At 38.4% G+C, this 17,717-nt stretch overlaps 1 protein-coding gene across 18 annotated transcripts in view; it reads right to left on the reverse strand.

Moving 5' to 3' along the window:
- DLGAP2 (DLG associated protein 2) overlaps positions 1–17,717 on the reverse strand; it is a 460,234-nt gene that overhangs the window by 12,864 nt on the left and 429,653 nt on the right. For 16 of the 18 annotated variants that reach the window (XM_085056707.1, XM_085056705.1, XM_085056702.1 and 13 more), the window contains 5 exons: positions 17,468–17,553; positions 15,804–16,219; positions 6,735–6,826; positions 1,869–2,021; positions 1,031–1,048 (listed from right to left, as the gene is read on the reverse strand). In XM_085056707.1, the coding sequence (XP_084912833.1) occupies positions 1,031–1,048; positions 1,869–2,021; positions 6,735–6,826; positions 15,804–16,219; positions 17,468–17,553 (765 nt within the window). The remainder of the gene's footprint in view (positions 1–1,030; positions 1,049–1,868; positions 2,022–6,734; positions 6,827–15,803; positions 16,220–17,467; positions 17,554–17,717) is intronic. The other 2 variants (XM_085056703.1, XM_085056720.1) reach the window with 1 other exon arrangement.

The following is a 17,717-nucleotide window of genomic DNA, read 5'->3' on the forward strand; positions in this document are numbered from 1 at the left end:
AATCATACTGAGTTTAGCCTCAGCTGGATATGAGATAGCAGCTGTGTATACATGTCTATTAGTTTAGTCTCCTCCAGGAATTGCTATATGGAAACATTCAAGCGCCAACCGGAGAGAGAACATAGGGCTAATTGTTCAGCTTGCCAACCTGGGCCATTTTAAAGAAAATTATTCTGCAAAATTATCAAATTATAAAGTGAAAGTCAGTAGATTTTGTTACCAAAGTAGCTGTAAATTTCTCTGCAGGTGTTAAATCAAGAATTGTTTTGAAGCATGAAATGGATATTTTATTCCATTTAGAGACTGTGAAATATCATATGAGGGCCTATAATCAAGGCATTGTAAACTCATTTAGGTTAGGAGAGATGGACCTCTGGAAGTGATTTCACACAATCCCCATTCAAAGTGCACTTGAAATTAGATGCAACTTTGAAGTTAAATCAGTTTTTTTAAAGTCATGTTTAATACTGGACTGCACAGCCCTGAAGATGGAGACTCTGCAACTTCATTTGTATAGGTATGGTTATTACGATAGATGCTTTTGCTATATAATTTCTTAAAGTAATGGTAATAGTCCAGAGTATGGGCTGTTCCTTATGGAGAACACAGTTAATTCGATGCACAGCAGGATTCAAATAATACAAAAATTGAACTGAGGCACCTATGGTTTACAGACTCTTCATTGTTTTGTATTGTTTTGTTTAAGTTTTTAGAAAAACTAATTCTGAGTCTACTACTAAAGTGCAATAGCCAAGACTAAATAACTAAGGTTATTTAAAAACATAGTTCTACATGAAAAAGGGACATTGCAGTAGCCTAAGATGCTATTCCCCATGATAGCCAGTTCTTCCTGTCTTTATTTTCTCTATTTCCTGTTTTCAGATAGGAGCATAAAGGCTCCATTCCTGTCATCCCATCATAATTTTTTTTCCACTTTTAGTTGTTTCCCTCTTAGGAATTTCACTGTTGCTGTCACTATAATAATTTCTTACTTCCAGTTGTCACTAGTAAGCAAGAGTTGCAAACTCACCATCCACCAACCCGTTGGCTGAAAATTAAAATCCAAGAGGAGCATGAAGAAATGAAAAAGTTGTCAAAAAGCCTCCTAATTCCTCCCAAACCAAACAAGTATTCACCTGAGGCCAACAGTACTGACTCAAACCGAATGCTGTTTTCATCTGACTGATACAATAATCATCAAGGATAGTGGGATAATCAAGGTAAAGGATGAAGTTCTAAAGAGGGGGAAGGCAGTTTCACAATTACACTGCTTTTATGGGCAATTTGCCACCTGTGGTTTGTAAGCATCATGTGGGGCATCTCCCAAATCGTAGAGTTGCAGGGCAGAGCTGGGGCAATTTGCCAGTAGCACTTTGTCCCCCAGAAGTTTGTTGGCTGAACTTTATTATTCTCTGCATGTGTTTTGTCACATGCTTTGATCTCATTCCTGTTCTATTATCGGTTGTGTCGTGCAGGCAGGTTTAAACACTGAAGTGTTCAGGTTTGAGCTGCCCCAAATGTAGCAGAGTGCTGAATTTACCTTGTTTGAATTCTCAGGCTATTGTCTTCAGTCTGAATTAATAAGAACATATTTCTGTTCTAGCCTTTAGAATATGAATCCAAGTAATTTGAACAAAAGTGTAATGGAGTAAACTAGCGTAGCAAAATCCATTTTATTTTACAATTCAACATAGTTAAAAAAGAAAAAACTCCTCACATCTGATCAAAGTTTCCATGTAAAAATTGGGCCATGCCAATTAAATACTTCCCAGTGTGAGAAACCTATTGTGTTTCACTATTGTACTTAACACAAGGAGACCGCAGAACTACAAATGGGGAGTAAATGGTATTGTCCATGGTCTGCTTACCTTCCTTTCAGGTGATTCTATTATTTTCCATTCATTGAGTTTCAACTGGTGCAGTTCATCAAATTTCATGCTGACATCTTCAATGGAGAGCTGCAGTAAGTCCCAGAAACCTGCTAGGTCCTGGGAAGTTGGTCTCGGCATGGCACTCGGGTCCTGTAATGCACAAAGGAGAGAACGTGGATACTCCAGGAGGCTTTCAGTGGTGTGCACTGAGGCAGGAAGGGCATTGTGCCAGATTTCATCACTGCAGCACTGCTCAGTGCTAAGGCTCTGTGTGCTGAGCAGCTGGGAGCTGTGACTGGAAAGCTGCGCCTCCTACACAACCCAAACATGAATGAGTTGGATGTCACACACGAGCCTTCTTGAATTTGCGGCATGGGAAGTTCCTTAGCACCATATGCTGTGCTGACCTGCATTTCTAAAAAGGGACAAGCTGACAGCCTCTGTCTGCTGGTTATTAAAGGCAAGGGGAACATGGATTGTATTCCAGCCAGCCTGAAGTCTTTCTTGTTAAAAATTGCATTCACGATAGCTGATTAGAAGACCAAACAATGCCACAAAGATGTTGTCAGCTTATGCTGAACTTGATGTTTACATTGTCTTGCATTTTCAAATGTATACATGAAGTATGAAATTTTGATGGCATGCTTGGATTTTGTTCTCCAGAGAGTTGAATCACACTCAGGAATTGGGAAGGCATTACCACCAGGTACTGCAATTAAGAGGCTCTATGTCCATAAGACTTAATGGAGCAAACATTGATGGCAACAATTAGCAAGATGATTCTCTATTTGATTATTAACCTGATGCCAATGCTGGATAAAAATTGTATTATAAAATGGTATGCACACTCTTAACCTTATGCTTTCTGAGCACTGGTAGTAGCTAAAGAAGATAGTACTGTCACTTTAATGAAATAGGGCTTAATTGTTAAACATGACCGTGAAGGTAATATGTCGCTGTTGAGCAGCTAGCAGAGTAAGGAAGTCAGTTCTCAGTAGCAAGAAGGAAAAGGCCTTTATTGTTTTGATTTCATCATATATATAGAGTTTTCAAAAGTCACCCAGATTGGTCAGTCAAAAACCTCCCCCTAGGCCTGATTGGCCAGGTCTGCACCGTCCAAGTCTTGGGACACTGTTTTTAATAACATCCAAACCTTATCTTTATTTATAAAACACAAAAGGATTTCTCATGGGAAAGACCTGTGCTAGCCACAGTAATGAACTGCCTTTTTTCTTCCAGGGCAGGAAGAAGCCATTATGATGGTCTAAAGAATGGAGCTGGGAGAGATGAAGTCAAAACCGGGCCAAATGGAGTTTGGATATCCTCCCTCCAGGGCAAAAGCTGCAAAGACTAGTTTGCTGTGTTAGTAACCCTGCTGTTATTGCAGGCTCTGTGCCCCACCTTTTACAAACCCAGTGCTCAAAGGCATTTTAGATTTAAACACAACCCCACAGCTGTCTAGAAACTGGGAAGATAAGTCAGCATCGCTATGGAATTCCTCCCTTGAATCACACATTTCTATGGGTTTTAAATTAGGAATTGCTATTCAAACTCATGTTTACAACTGCCACTGTGGGAGATGAGCACCTGGAACTGGGCATGACAACATGTAGTGATATCCATACCTAAACCCCTATTGAAATCTGGGCCAAGAACAACTTAGAAGTGTTCTTCACTAGAAGAAAAGGTCCTTTTAACAGGAATCTTAAAGGATTTAAGAGAACTGCCCATACAGATTATAACAGACTTCTGGGAAACATTACAACTCCAGATTAGTGTTTACTGAAAACTACTTCCTTGGATGGATCCCAATTTACTACAAAACAATATAAAATTTATGGCAGTGGTGTTACTTAGTCTACAGAGGTCAATATCTCAGGCTTTGGGAACTGACTCCCTGTGTGAAATTCACGAAGACAGTCCCACAGCAGTCCGTCTTATCTTGCAATCTGTTCTCTCCTGCCTGATCTCTTCAGTCACTCTCCCCAGTTTCCTCTAAATAGTCAGGAAATTATGTCACTCATTGCAAGGCCACTGCCTTCTGAATCAAGGCTAATTGCTGTTCTGTGCCTTTGTGCTCCCACTGTGCTCATGGTGTTTGTGAAGACCATGGCCTCCAGCACGACTCTTGCAGAGGGCTGTGCCGTGTGTGGTCTGGACACAAGAGGGCTGCCTCCTGCTTCTTACACAACCACAGCTCACAAATAAATGCTGGCACAAATGAGTACTACTACAGCTAACTAAGTTTTTAAAAGATTGGCTTAAACCTGCTTCTTCTCAGAAACTGCTCATTTATTTGTATCTTACTTGGAATTCAGCTTTGCAGCCCTCCTTCTGAAGGAAGCCTAAAGCAAGAAACATGTACCTAGCTGGTGCTCAAGCTGGCTTTTTTTTAGCCTGCAACCATGACACACAAGCTGAGCAGGACCTGTGCTGACTAGAGAGCATGGAACAGGACACTTCAAACAAAACAAAACAAAACAAAACAAAACAAAACAAAACAAAACAAACAAAACAAAACAAAACCAAACCAAACCAAAACAAAACCCCTCAAAACCCCAAAACCCCAAAACAACAACAACAAAAAAGAGTGTTACAAAAACGAATGTGAATGATGCAGAACGGATTAGTTATTAAGCACTAATGACTTAATTTCTAAGTGGTTAGTGGAAACAATATACATGTAGTAGATAATCAGCCAGATTAATAAAAAAAAAACTTAATTGAGCTTACATTTCTGTGAATTTACCGTAAATGAGAGTGTTTGATAAGAGCTCTTAATGCAAAGCATAATCAAGTGTGCTGCTTGAAGTTCCCATGACCCTTTAGAAAAGTCCAGAGATGAGCTTCCTGGTTAAATTTCAGTTTGAGTAAGTATTTTCCTCTTAAACCTTTGTTGCATTTTGAATTGGCAGAAGTAAATGCTGCTGTTCTGTGTCCTACATTTATGCATACAGGTGCTGAACATTGTCAGAAAAACTGCCGTGTGGCAGCCCTGTGTGTGCTGGATGTTTCTGAGAGAGGGAACACACAAGCTGGCAGCATGCCTGGGGGGCACCGAGATGCTGCCTTAGGAGCCTGTGGAAAGCCTGCTGTGGGTGTGCACTCAGTGACTGCTTAGCAACAATCTCTATCATTAGGTGTAGGAAGAAAAGCCTTCAAATATAAATGGCCTAAAGTCCAGATTTGCAGTTGCTGCAGAGCCCGTTCCTAAATCTTGAGAGTGAGATAAAGCTGCTGTTATGACATTCAGAGATTTATTACCCAAATAAGTAAAAGAGAAGTAAAATCTTGCCAGCTTTTTGGTGATGTTGTCTGCCAAGCTGCAGATTTCTGCTTGTGCTCCTGTTGCTTTTGCAGTAATGAATTGTTCTCTCTCCCAAGCAGCTGATGGCTGTGCTGAGCAGGAGCTGCACTTGCTCTTATAGTAATGCTCTCGAGCACAAGTGCTGGGCCCACTTGAAGATAAATGGAGTGGAGGTTAGGCTCTCCAAATCTTAGTTTGCATAGCTTAATCAATCGGGTAGTGGAGGGCATTTTTAAATTTGCAGTCAGAAACTTTCAGACAATGATGAAGATTTCCTCCATTTGGTATGAAACAAATTACTATATAGGGAACACACATGATGTAATTGATAATACATATGTGGTCAACTCTTGCTTGTCTCACTTTTTGTATGTACTCTGTTATTCTGTAACAGCTATTAAAATTCTTGTTTTGACAGCATTTTTGAAGTGGCTAATTGGATTCTTTCCTAATGAGGACCATATATCTTATTATTTTCTGTGAGAAGGCATGACATATTTGGCATGACATATTTGGCATGACTTTCTCAGTATTATTTCATTGCAATTTCAGGTATACTGAATGTTTAAATTTATGGATGGAAAGTAGCAAGTAGGTCTTTGCAGAATGGACGTTCTGCCTTTGAAGTTATGTGACAAATGCCAACAAGCAAAGAAAAGTACCTAAGCAGATGTATAGGGTATGTCTGCTGTCATGCACACAACAAAATTCAGTACTCTCAACATATGAGGGACAGTCAAAAGGAAAAGGTACACTTGATATTTGAGAGAGACAAAGAAAGGTGTTCCACCACCAGCTGTAGCTAGAAGAATTATGTTTTTCTATTGATTAGTATCATCTTGCCACAACATTTGTATCACTGATGGCTGCTGCCATATTAATGAAGATAACATTTTGAATTGAATTAGTCTCTAATGAACTTCCAGGACAATAGCAGTAACTCTCATAAGTAATATAATGCATCTGTTCTTTTAGCCCCAGGACATCTTATACATAATTGGCAATGCAAATTATCCATCCCAATTTTATGAACATTATATATATCTCATTTCCATGATCAGTCCTATTTTCAGGTAGGTAGAAAGCTGGATCATGTATTCTCCACTATTCTATTTTGCTATCTTCAACTGATTGTAATGTGAAAATTTTCTCCTTTCTTACCTGAAATATAATTGCTATATTAGAATATTGCAAAAATAAGGCATAATATTATGTCTCAGAAAATTTGCATTTCTTCCTTTCTCATTTTGTTTTCTTTAATAAAGACAGCAAAAAAGAGAAAAAACAAAACATAAACAGACTGAAATTACTGAAATTTCATATTTGCTTTAAAAAAAAATCTAGTAACATCATACTTAAGGACTAAGGTAGAAAAAAGGCAGAAGTAAATGTGGGCCATGAAAATAACATTTCAGAATGCTACTTCTTGGGTACTTGTTTTTGTTGTTGTTTTTGTAGTAAAAATACTAAATTAGAAAATTTAAAGTGACATTTTGTGGAATATTATGGATGAGTACCCTCAAACTCTTCAAGAATAGCCAGGCAAAGAGACTTACCAGATTTTGCTGACAAAGCCAATAAAATTGCTGGAATTTCTGAGACATGAGTAGCTGAGCACTTCCAACAGCACTTCGGATCTTACCTAGGACTAAACATACAGACAGATTATTACCAATAAGTTTTTTTGGCAGTAAGTACAATATCAAGATCAAAAATATGCTGCCGAAATTCCTGTTCATTTCAAAAGGGAAGTAAATATTTGGTTTTGTTTCTTGTGATTATACACATAAAACATTTTAAAAAAAGACTGTGGTATAGGAAAGCTCAGTGGCACCTTATATTTTGGCAATAATGAAAGAATAATGAATGATATATTATTAAGTCAAAACAGCTAAGATTTTACTGTGGCTAGCACAGGTCTTTCTCGTGAGAACATTCTGCTGTGTTTCATAAACAAAGATAAAGTCTGGATGTTTTTCAAACAGTGTCTCGAGACTTGGACAGTTCAGGCCTGGCCAATTAGGCCTAGGGGGAGGTTTCTGACTGACCAATCTGGGCGACCTCTGAAAAGTCTATATATATATATGGAAATCAAAATAATAAACGCTTTTCTTGCTACACTGAGAACTGGGGTCCTTTTCTCTGCTGGCGGCCCAACAGCGACATTTACTTGCTTAAGGAAGTAGGAAAAAAGAAGGGACTCTATTCAGCTTTGTGAAGTGGGCATCATCTATCCATCCATCCATCCATCCATCCATCCATCCATCCATCCATCCATCCATCCATATGTTTTTGTAAACACTCCTAAATTTCAAAATAAATGACACCCCTCCCATTTACATTTGCTCATGTAAATTGGGAGCTGTTGAAATTGTCTTGTCTCAAGAACGAGTTGGATGCCTGTTCCTTCTGATGTCAAAGGGACATGTACCTCAGATAAAATCCTCTGGTTCTGCAACTGCAAATTACTTCACTCAGTACACTTGTGCAGATGATCCTTGGGTGAGCTCTCTTTGTCTTGCCTGTTCTGACGGTAAAGTTAATACATTCAACTGTAATATGACACATTCCTTCCATAAGGATTAGATCCTCAGAGGAATTACATCTCAAAGACATGTTTTGGTACACCCATCAGGAATTACAAGTTGTCTGCCCAGGAAAATACACAAAGTCCTGAGCACATGAGCTTCAGACAAAGTGGGACACAAGCAGGTGCTGCAGGACCTTGCAGAATCAGGATCAGCCCCCATGGATGTGTTGGTATTTCCTCACTGTCTGTGTACATGCCCTTACAGTATGCACTAGGAAAAAGGACAAAACTCATTTTACTTGACTTTTTTTCCAAGAGTCATCTGTCTAAATTAAAATTTTTGAATGCTTTATAATCAGTGATCTGAGCTCAGCAGCTCAGCCATGTTAGGCACTTATTTTTAGATGAGCTGAATTTCCTCCTGGAGATGCCTCTGTCTTTCCACTGACAGCAGTGCCTAAGGGGATTGTCTTATCCCTAAGAAACTAAGTCGTCCTGACTCCCACCTTTGCTGGGATAAATACCACACTTTGGCAGGTAGCACCATGCTTTTCTATACCCACTTCCTACATATCCTTTCCTACACTTCCTTTCCTCCACATCTGTTTCTATGATGAAAAAACCAACATTTTAAAAAGCATTATAATAAAAAGCATTTTAAAAAGCCTTATATTTGATTGAGACCATAGTCTCAATCAAAAAATTGTTTTAGCTGGAGAATTTCTAGATCTTTAAATAATGTTAAAGATACAGTGAGGTGGGGTAAGGGTAAACAGGAATTACTCTATTTTACTTCAATTTAGAGAAACCAAGTTTGATAATTCAAATGGGATGGTGAGTGTGGAATAAAGCTACAGTAGCACAGCACAACTGATCTGCAGCCCATGATATAGGAAATGTTAAACTATGGCAGGGTTACCATTTTGTTGTGGGCATGTGAAAACAGCATTTTGTTAATAGGTTTTACATTTTAATTCTGCTTTCTCTAGACAAGTGAAACATCTGCTCACCTACAAGTAGCAGCAAGAGATAATTTGAAAGTTTTGGGCTCCAGTTACAAACTCAGCAACTTTCGAGGCATATGTTAATATGTAGAACTGTGGTTCTCAAACTCTATTTCATTTTCTGTTAGACAAACAGTACAGCTGTGCCACAACACTAAATTAAACAGCAATATACATAACTCATCAGTCCTGTGTGACAATCATTGTGAAAGGGTTAAGTGGTTCAGGGCTGCATGAGTAATTTGCTGGGGTTTGTTTTTGTTTTGTTGGCCAAATGAAATAAAACATTTAAATTGGTTTGGGGGTTTTGATCACCAAACCCCTCACTTTCCTCTACAGTGTTATTGGCATACAGAAAGGAATATTTTGAGTGTTAAAACCTGAACAAACATACAAAAAACATAAATAAAAAGAAATGTTTCATTTAATCTGAAAAAAAAAAGCTTTAATTTGGTTTCCAGCATTTTTAATAAAGGCAATGACTTCAGTGACAAAGAGCCTTTTATCCTCCTTTTCTCTCTCTGTGATCTGTAGCTTAGGACATTAGACAAACTCCCAGTGTGGGGTTAGAGCTCCTCCTTTTCCAGGATGAGGAATTGTGCTGTAGTGGGTCCCTGACATCACCTTTTCCATACTATGTTCACTGATTAATGGGGCAAAAAAAGAGTGGGGATGACTCCACAGGCTGATGGTTGGTATTGTTTGTCTGTAGCAAGTAAAGCTGTTTCAGTTTCCTCTGCTGAATTTTACAGTTCATAACTCAAGTACCTAGTCTGAGTAAGGGGTACTGGTTTTAGCTCTTCTGCAGAAATGTAGATCCTGACAGGATCTATACGTCTGATATTTTCTGGTGAATCTCAGTTATCCGAACCCCTGTACTAAATAAACATCAATTTTATCTGCCTGATCACGAATCATCATGTCAACAAGCAGTAGTGATTTAACGCCCAGACTGGTCAAGGCTTAGTCACTGGCACTGTAGCATTTTGGTGGGATACACATCTGTCAGGGACATAAGATGGGGCTGCTTGCATGTGCCACTGAGTCACAGTGCTGAATACACATGTATAATTACAGCCCCGGCATTTGCCAGAGATCTAACTCTATTTCCATTTTAATAAGTAAATCAGATGTAATAAAACATAGAGGTTAGAATCCTTCATATTCATGCCACTCTGCCTTGCTGTAATTAAATTAAAGTATTAAAACACTTCAACTCATAATCTTTAGCACAATATTAATAGACATCCAAAGCCTTGTTATTAATTTCATGCATTGGGGAATTACTCTGATGAGTGTAGATTGATTATCTCCATGAAAGAATGATAAATGTTAGAGACTGGAGAGATTGAGATGTTTGGTGATGACTAGAAGATTTTTCTTGTAAATAAATGATGATAAAATCTACCAATACACATAACTAGACATAATCTTAATATAATCCATATACCTCCCTCCATTAAGATAACGTTATATATGCCCAAATGTCAGAAAGAGTCACACAACCTCAGTTTTGCTCCTTGAAGCATATGAAGCACTCCATTTTTGTTGTGAGCTCCTGTATGACTTCAGCTTGGAACATATACAAAACCCTGACCATGACTTCAATAAAAGCACACTCAGCATTTACACCCTGGTTAGAGATTGTGCAAACTGCACAATTAACACAATGGTGTCTTTGCCCCTGTATGTGTGGAATTGCTTAAGAAATTCTGCACAACCTTGCAATCAAAAATTATTTCATATTGATGCCTAATAATTTTGGGTTTTTGTTTTTCCTCTTCATGCATCTGTAACTTGGTGTAGTTCTATGCTCTCACAGAATGCTGAAAACCTCTGTTCCCAACACATTTAGCCAAACCAAAGCTCTCTGGATAGAGATTCAAGGACATATTCGTTACCTTAGAGCCTGAAATATGTAATCAATGGTGGAAAGGTGAGAGCAGGGCCTGGGCAGTCAGTATCATCACCTGAAGGTGTGAGTGGAGAATTAGGGACCAACATGCTAATAAGACAAAACTTATAAAAGGTGAAGGGCTCGTGACCTGGGGTCCATTTTGGATGTAGTCCCCAAGGGGAACTTTGCTTACCCGAGTGTACCTTGAAGGCCTTGAATAAATTTGTCTGCTTTTTATACACCTAATTGTTTTAGCCTCTGTTTTCAGGTAGCCTGGGGTAGAAGGGGAAAAGTTAGGTCTATATTAATGAAACTGATTATAATCTGATGCTGTAACTCTGATCTTGACAGCTTAAAAGCTTTGCTCACTTGTGCCACTGCTGCACCATCAGTGAGAAACTGCTAACAATCAATCTGCTTGTGGCATTCATTACTGTTTATTTAAATGACATGTTTTAATTTAAATTTTCATTGCATTTGATCATTCAATTTTCCTCTTATACTTGCAAATAAATTACTCCACAAACAATCTGAGAAAATATGCTTGGAAAAAATATTGAAACTGTCATTTAGTTCATCCTCCTAACTCAAAGTAGGGCATGATATTTGTCTAAACTCTAAACCTAAATGAGTACTCTTTAGAAATATCTCTTTCACTATCAACAGGGCATGTAGACACAAAAATAAATATATAATGTTCAGATGGCATTTTAGGACAACACAGCCCCCGGCTGACAGTGCTCTGGAGGGAAATGGGACCCTTGTGCACCAGCTGGGACTTGCTGCAAATTTGCTTTTACTGCAACAAAGCTAAGTTCAAAGAGGACAAAATTTCAGGAGAGCAATACAAATGCTAGGAGGAATTATTGGATGCCACACTGCAGGACTTTACAGACTGTTACAGTACAGTTAAGGCATTCTTTAGTCATTCACAATCCTCCAGCTGTAAATTTCAATAGTTCCTGAAGGATAGGTTTGTGAAAAGTATTAGAAAATTATGTCAATAATTTCTCCTTGGTTAAAGGAAATTATATTTGCTCAAACACCTAAGAAAGCTTTTATGGATAATTAATTAATGAATATTCTAAAATCAATTGGTTGTAAGGATTTTTGGTTGATTTTTAGTCCCCTTAAATTATGGGAGATTTTACTCGGTGTTTTCTATTACTATTCAGCCCTATTAGTAAAGTCTTTGCAGTACTGTGGAATCATCAGCTAGAGGATTAGCAAGGAGAAGTCCAGTATCCATGGAATGAAGGGGAACGGGAGAGAAAGGTGATACTCTGAACTCCCACTCACCTTAATTGTTTTTTACCCACTGGAGATCACTTTACTGCTATGCCATCAGAGCTCCTAACCACAGTGTTGAAGATACCAGCAAAACAACATTTCTGCTGGCATAGTTTATCCTATAGTTAATATTTGCACTTATCTAAGGATTTTTATGTGAGAGTAAATTCCGTGGAGCTGTTCTACCTCACAAAGTATTCCAGTGGCCAAGCATGTGGCACTAAGAAGCCCACGGTGTTGCCTTCTTTCCTCTGCCAGACCTTGCCTGCAAGCTCTGGGATGGGACTGTGGCTCCCTCTCCCTCCTCTGCTCTCCCTGCCACACTCAGGGGAGGCAGAGTCCTGACCCTCTTGGTCTTCAATAGCTTTGTGACACTTGAAATTGTTTTTCTTGTCATCAGCTACACACCAGCGATAGCCAAACACAATCTTCAGGGTGTAAAAGTGAAACTCCAGTCAGCACCCATGAGAAACACATATATTTGCCTGGAGGCACCCTGTGAGTACAAATGACCAGATGTCTAAGCCTGGAAACTGTTACAGCCACAAATCTATATTTTTTACTTATACATGAACGCACACAAACACAAATATATATATATTTAAAATATATAATAAACCGTTAGAACACAAATAACTGCCCTCCACAAACAATGTAAGAACTTTGCAGAGACTTCAAAATAAAATTAATTGCAACTAGCCAAATAAACAAATTCTGTGAAAACAAGGAGAGAGAGGTTATTTTTGCTGCAACGATTATCTTCCCTATTTTTTAAGACCTGATGAGTGAAGTTCTTAAAACAACATTATGAGAGAAAAGCTACAGTGAAAGAAAAAATCAATATAGCAATCAGACAGCTTTTGGTGATCTCAGGGCTGTTGTGTTAATGCCAAAAATGAAATTGTTTTCTAAAATGCAGTTCTATTTTAACTCTTGTCTTGTTTAAGCAGAAAAAGTACTTATAATACCACTTCTATTACAGAAAATAGAAGTTGTATCATAAGGACAGCCTTCTCCTATGTGAATGCAAAGCTATATTTGGTCTGCAGGTACAATTCATATACCCAGGTCAAAAAGAAATGATTCAGCATTAAGGATGACTGCTTGAATGTACCAACTTTGCTGTTAAGTGTTTTGGGAATAATAGTCTTTCTGGAAGATGGAAAACCATTTTATTTCCTTTTGGCTCAGCCATTTGTGTGTATTTTCTTCAAGGAACTGCCAGATGTTTAAATATGTCAGGATACATTTCATGCTGGGATATCATTAAACTTAATTTCTTGAGATTACATACCTTACAACCTCTGTAGCTCAAACTGGGGATACAAAATGCTCCAAAGACTCAACAGGAAAAAAACATTATTCACACAGGATTTTTAGAATGCTGTGAAGCTCATTCCCCTGGTGAAATTAATTCTATGAAAACTTCCCTCCACTTGATGTAGGTGTTATTAAATGAAGGGATAACATTTAAAAAATAATATAAATTGGAAATAATATAAATTGGAAATTATTTCAGGAAGATCTCTTGAAATGGGTCATATACAATAGAAAATCAGAATTTTGGGGTTCACTTTTGACAGTCAACTGAACACAAACTTCTGTCTTTGCAAACACTATGTAGACCTATTCTATAACTTCTTTAACCTATTAGGTACGTCAAAATTTTCCCTCAAACACAAGTAATTATCCCATTTTTGTTAGTTTAGAAAAGAGATTTCAAAGGTTTCAGTTGTATTTTATCAACTCTCTTATCAGGAAATTGCTATTTCTTTTTCTCTTACAGATTGGAGTCCCTCTACAAACAGGGAAACAAAATTCTGACACTATATTTTCTTTTTTGACTGAAATGTTCCAAGCTAAAAGGGTGTCACTAACTCCAAATATTAATAAAAATTACTGAAGTCCATATTGTCTTCATGTCCTCTGCACAATTTACTGAAAACTACCTTCTTGACTACCATTTCACCATGCAGCAAAGAGTTTCAGAGTATTTCTGCAGTGCAAGAGTATAGTTGCACATGATGGAAAGGAGAATGGTTCTGCACCTGAGAACAGGTAGCCAACTAAAGTCAGGTCATCCAAGTTTTCCTCATGTAGTACCCAGTTTCATATTCCAAAGAATAACAGCTCTAACTGCCTCTCCATGTCTCCAAGTGAGGGAGGGATACTGATTGTTTCCATTGCCCATTTCATATGGCTGCAGATTTGACTAGGGCTGTGCAAAAGGAAGAGCTTACCTTTTGCAAGGAAGCCACAGCCCTTGTCTGCAGACTCCTCACTGGGAAAGAGAGGGGCTAATGGCCTGTGTGCTTCTCCCCTTTGCTTCCTAATAATCCTTCTCTTTCCAAGGGGATCAAAGTCTTGATCTTTGGACTCCTGCTTCAGATTGAAAACACTGATGTTCCTACATCAGTAGCAGGTGATCTGGGAAGCAGGTGTTTTGGGATTCTTAATGATGGCATTGAAACATCAGTATTCAGAAGTGCAAAGATTTGAAAAATTGAAAAAAAAGACATATGTGATAAAAAGAAGTTTTGAGGAATAACCATTATGAAAGCAGTGTTGGAAATTCTCACACAGGCTAATCATAGCAAAATATTTTATTATTTATTCTTTAACAGTCCCTAGGAGCATATTAAAGTCTTCACAGTATCAATGCAAGGGGAAAATTCTGAGCTCTGCTCTGCCATGGTGAAAATAAGGACAAAACCTACAGTCCAGAAAGCACCAGAGGCTGAATGAGGGAGACCCAGCCTTATGCACTGCCCCATCCGAAATCCCATGTTTTTACTTGGCAGACTTGTGCACAGTACAGAGGATAAATATGACTGTAAAATAAAGAAAATGATGATGTAAAAACATAGACTTCTTTGTTTTGAAAAGGTCAGTGCAAGAAATAGAAATTGGCCTTTTAGTCACCATGCTGGCCTGGCTCACGACCTAAGGGCACTTCATAGCAAGAACTCATTGAGGGGGAAGGAAGGTGATCAGGAAACTACTCAGAGGTGATGGTGAAATTTGTAAGAGTGCAGGGAAAGATTCTAGTAAGAACACTTAATACAAATTAATTTGTAATCTGAGAAAATCTCAGCTGAGACAATAATTCAGATTGTCAGGGATTGAAATATTTATAAAACTGAGCCTGAAGAACAAGGGTAATTGACCTCAAAGGGAATCACAGAGAGCTGGCTACTGAGTCCTAGGACCACTTTGATATATTACCATCATTAGCGATGTCTTGGGTCTTGTTCCAAAATAGTCTGCGTTATTTTTCACTTTATCCCATCACTCCTTTCAAGGTGTCCACAGGACATATGAGAATAATAATGATTCTTGACAAAATTGTAATAAGGAAATACAGCTGAATTTTCTAATAATTCATAGGGCCTGTGTAAATGCAGAAGTGTTTTAACTATTGTTCTTGCCTACTACTCGTTTCTGTTCTTCCAACAGACTCAAGTGCCTGTAAAGGAATGGAAACATTTTTAGAATGCCTGCTCACTAATAAGAGGCAAAATCACAGGTTTCAGGAAAAGGGCAAAACACTGTTCATACAGGACCACCCTGTGTGCTCTGGCAAAGGATCAAGCACTGGAGCCATACAAGAGAGTGGGAGGATGTGTCAGATGTGGAGCTGTGGATGGAGCTATTGCACTGTCTGAACTCTAATACCAGACTTTGATCCTGCACTGGACTCTAGAGTTGGCTCTTTAACTGCTTCCACAAAACCTTACTCTGGGAAACACTGTCTTGCACAGTCACTTGCAGGACAGTGCTCTTATATCTCAGGGTTCTTTGTTCCTACAGAATGAGTGAGGAGAAACCACAGATCACAGCTTTATCCTAACAGAATTCTTATTTTAGCAATTGTCTATAAGAAAAGATACTGAAATATTCTTACTTTCTTCAGAAAGATCATTTTCTTCTGCTTCTCTTTCCATTTCTTTGCACCATCCTTCCATTCTCTTAGTTTCAGTGTGTAGTAACTTCATAAACCAAGATCCATCCCGTCGACAAGGAGACATCCGACCAGTCTCTACTGTCTCAATGGCTGGCTCTAGCCAGGGCTCTGGTGGTGGAAGGTTTGAGGTGTCAACTGGGGTCCTATAATCTTCTCTGTAACTGAACAGTCCCTGTGTCCGTACAGTTCTCACTGCACTATACTGGGTGGGTGTGCTGGGCTCTGAGTGCTGCTGGAATGACGAGCCAAATTGAAGTCCCTTATCCTCCATGGTGATGTGTCCTGGAAAACCCTCCAGTTCCAGGTCAGCCTGAACAGCTGCTGTTACACTGTTTGAGCGCTTGAATCGTCCGTGCCTTGGTGAAGAGGGAAGAAAGAAAAGATATTAAGAGATATAAATAAGATATATGATACTACAGAGGCACAGAATAATGTTTCAGTGAGTGGACTCTGTTCTTCCTGTTAGACTCTCTGATACACAATTTTTCCTTGTGTATATCTCACTAAAATTAGATGGTGAGTAGCAATAGTGACGAAAAACAAAGTGCATGGTGGAATCATTGATCTAAGCAAGGGTGCAAAAGAAAATCATTTAAGTTATCTCTGGAAGCAAATATTGATTTATTCTCATACTACAAAATAACACATATTGTTACTAAATAAACTGGAAATAACTAGCAGAACTAGAACTTCCTGATAGAAGTCTGTAAAGTACATCTATAAAAAAATTTCAAATGTTCAGAACTGTAAGTAGAAAAATCTGAAAATCTGCTCCGTTAGGACTTTTAAGAATCCTAAAATAAAACAAAGATAGTATCAGCAGGTTTAAGACTATGGGTTGTGGAGTTTTTTTTGTTTTATAGAGTCCCCATTAAAAGTTGATTTTCTACTGTCATATGACCCCAAATAATGACATTTTAGAAAAGCTCTGTGTTAAAAAGTTAGATAGAGAAGCAAATATTATTTGTGAAATCTTTTCACATTGGCACCTATTGTCTCAAAGGACTTCTAGTCAATGATAGCAAAAGGCAATTACAGCCAGATACTGTCTGACAGCTGCTGTGAAATGAGATAATGGTCCCGGTCCAGTACTTGGCAAACAGCGCCTGCCAGGGATAACCTGTGGGTCACTACATGGGCCAGCAGCTTTACAAAACCAGAGAAGGACTGAACAAGTGAAAAAGCTGATTCCAGTTTAGAGTAAAGGTACCATGGGTTGCATCCTAAGAATTGGGTCTCCTTGTGTGGACTGGGAAAGTCTGGATCAGCATGGGGAGTCCTATGAAAGGAAGACTGTTCCAATACACAGCTTAGTATTTGTTCTGTCAACAATGAAATTATATTAAGCCACTACTTCAATTTAATACTTTCACTTCCTTCCCTCCAATTAAAAACTGGAAAGTTAGCTAAATGTGAAGCAACTGCTAAGTAATCTCCACAGATTTTACCAAATGACAAGCATGCATGTAAAAAATTTGGCTTTGTGAATTATTTAGTGGCAGCAGTTGCCAGGTGTTTGTTATTAACTCTGTTTACAAATCTGTGTTGTGTGGTGTTGTGTTGTGTTATGAAAAGCTACAGATTTTGGAACATGCTTGAATTACCGTTTTTCATCCTCCACTTGTATTCCAACAGAGTGGTATTCCCGCAGGCCTCTGCTTTCAGTATCTGAATCAGTTGCTGTTTCCACCTAATTCAACACAAAAGATACATCTGTAGAGTGAGCATCAACAACTCAGCCCTATTTCTACACACACTCATTCAAAATAAATTATATATTTCATCTCTTACTGCTAAGAAACACCTAGTACAGTAAAATAAATGCAATAGGTATTCAGCCTGGTATCATTGTTT

The sequence above is a fragment of the Lichenostomus cassidix genome, chromosome 3 (genome assembly GCF_008360975.1).
Source record: "Lichenostomus cassidix isolate B80296 chromosome 3, HeHo_3.0, whole genome shotgun sequence".
Classification (NCBI taxonomy): Eukaryota; Metazoa; Chordata; class Aves; order Passeriformes; family Meliphagidae; genus Lichenostomus; species Lichenostomus cassidix.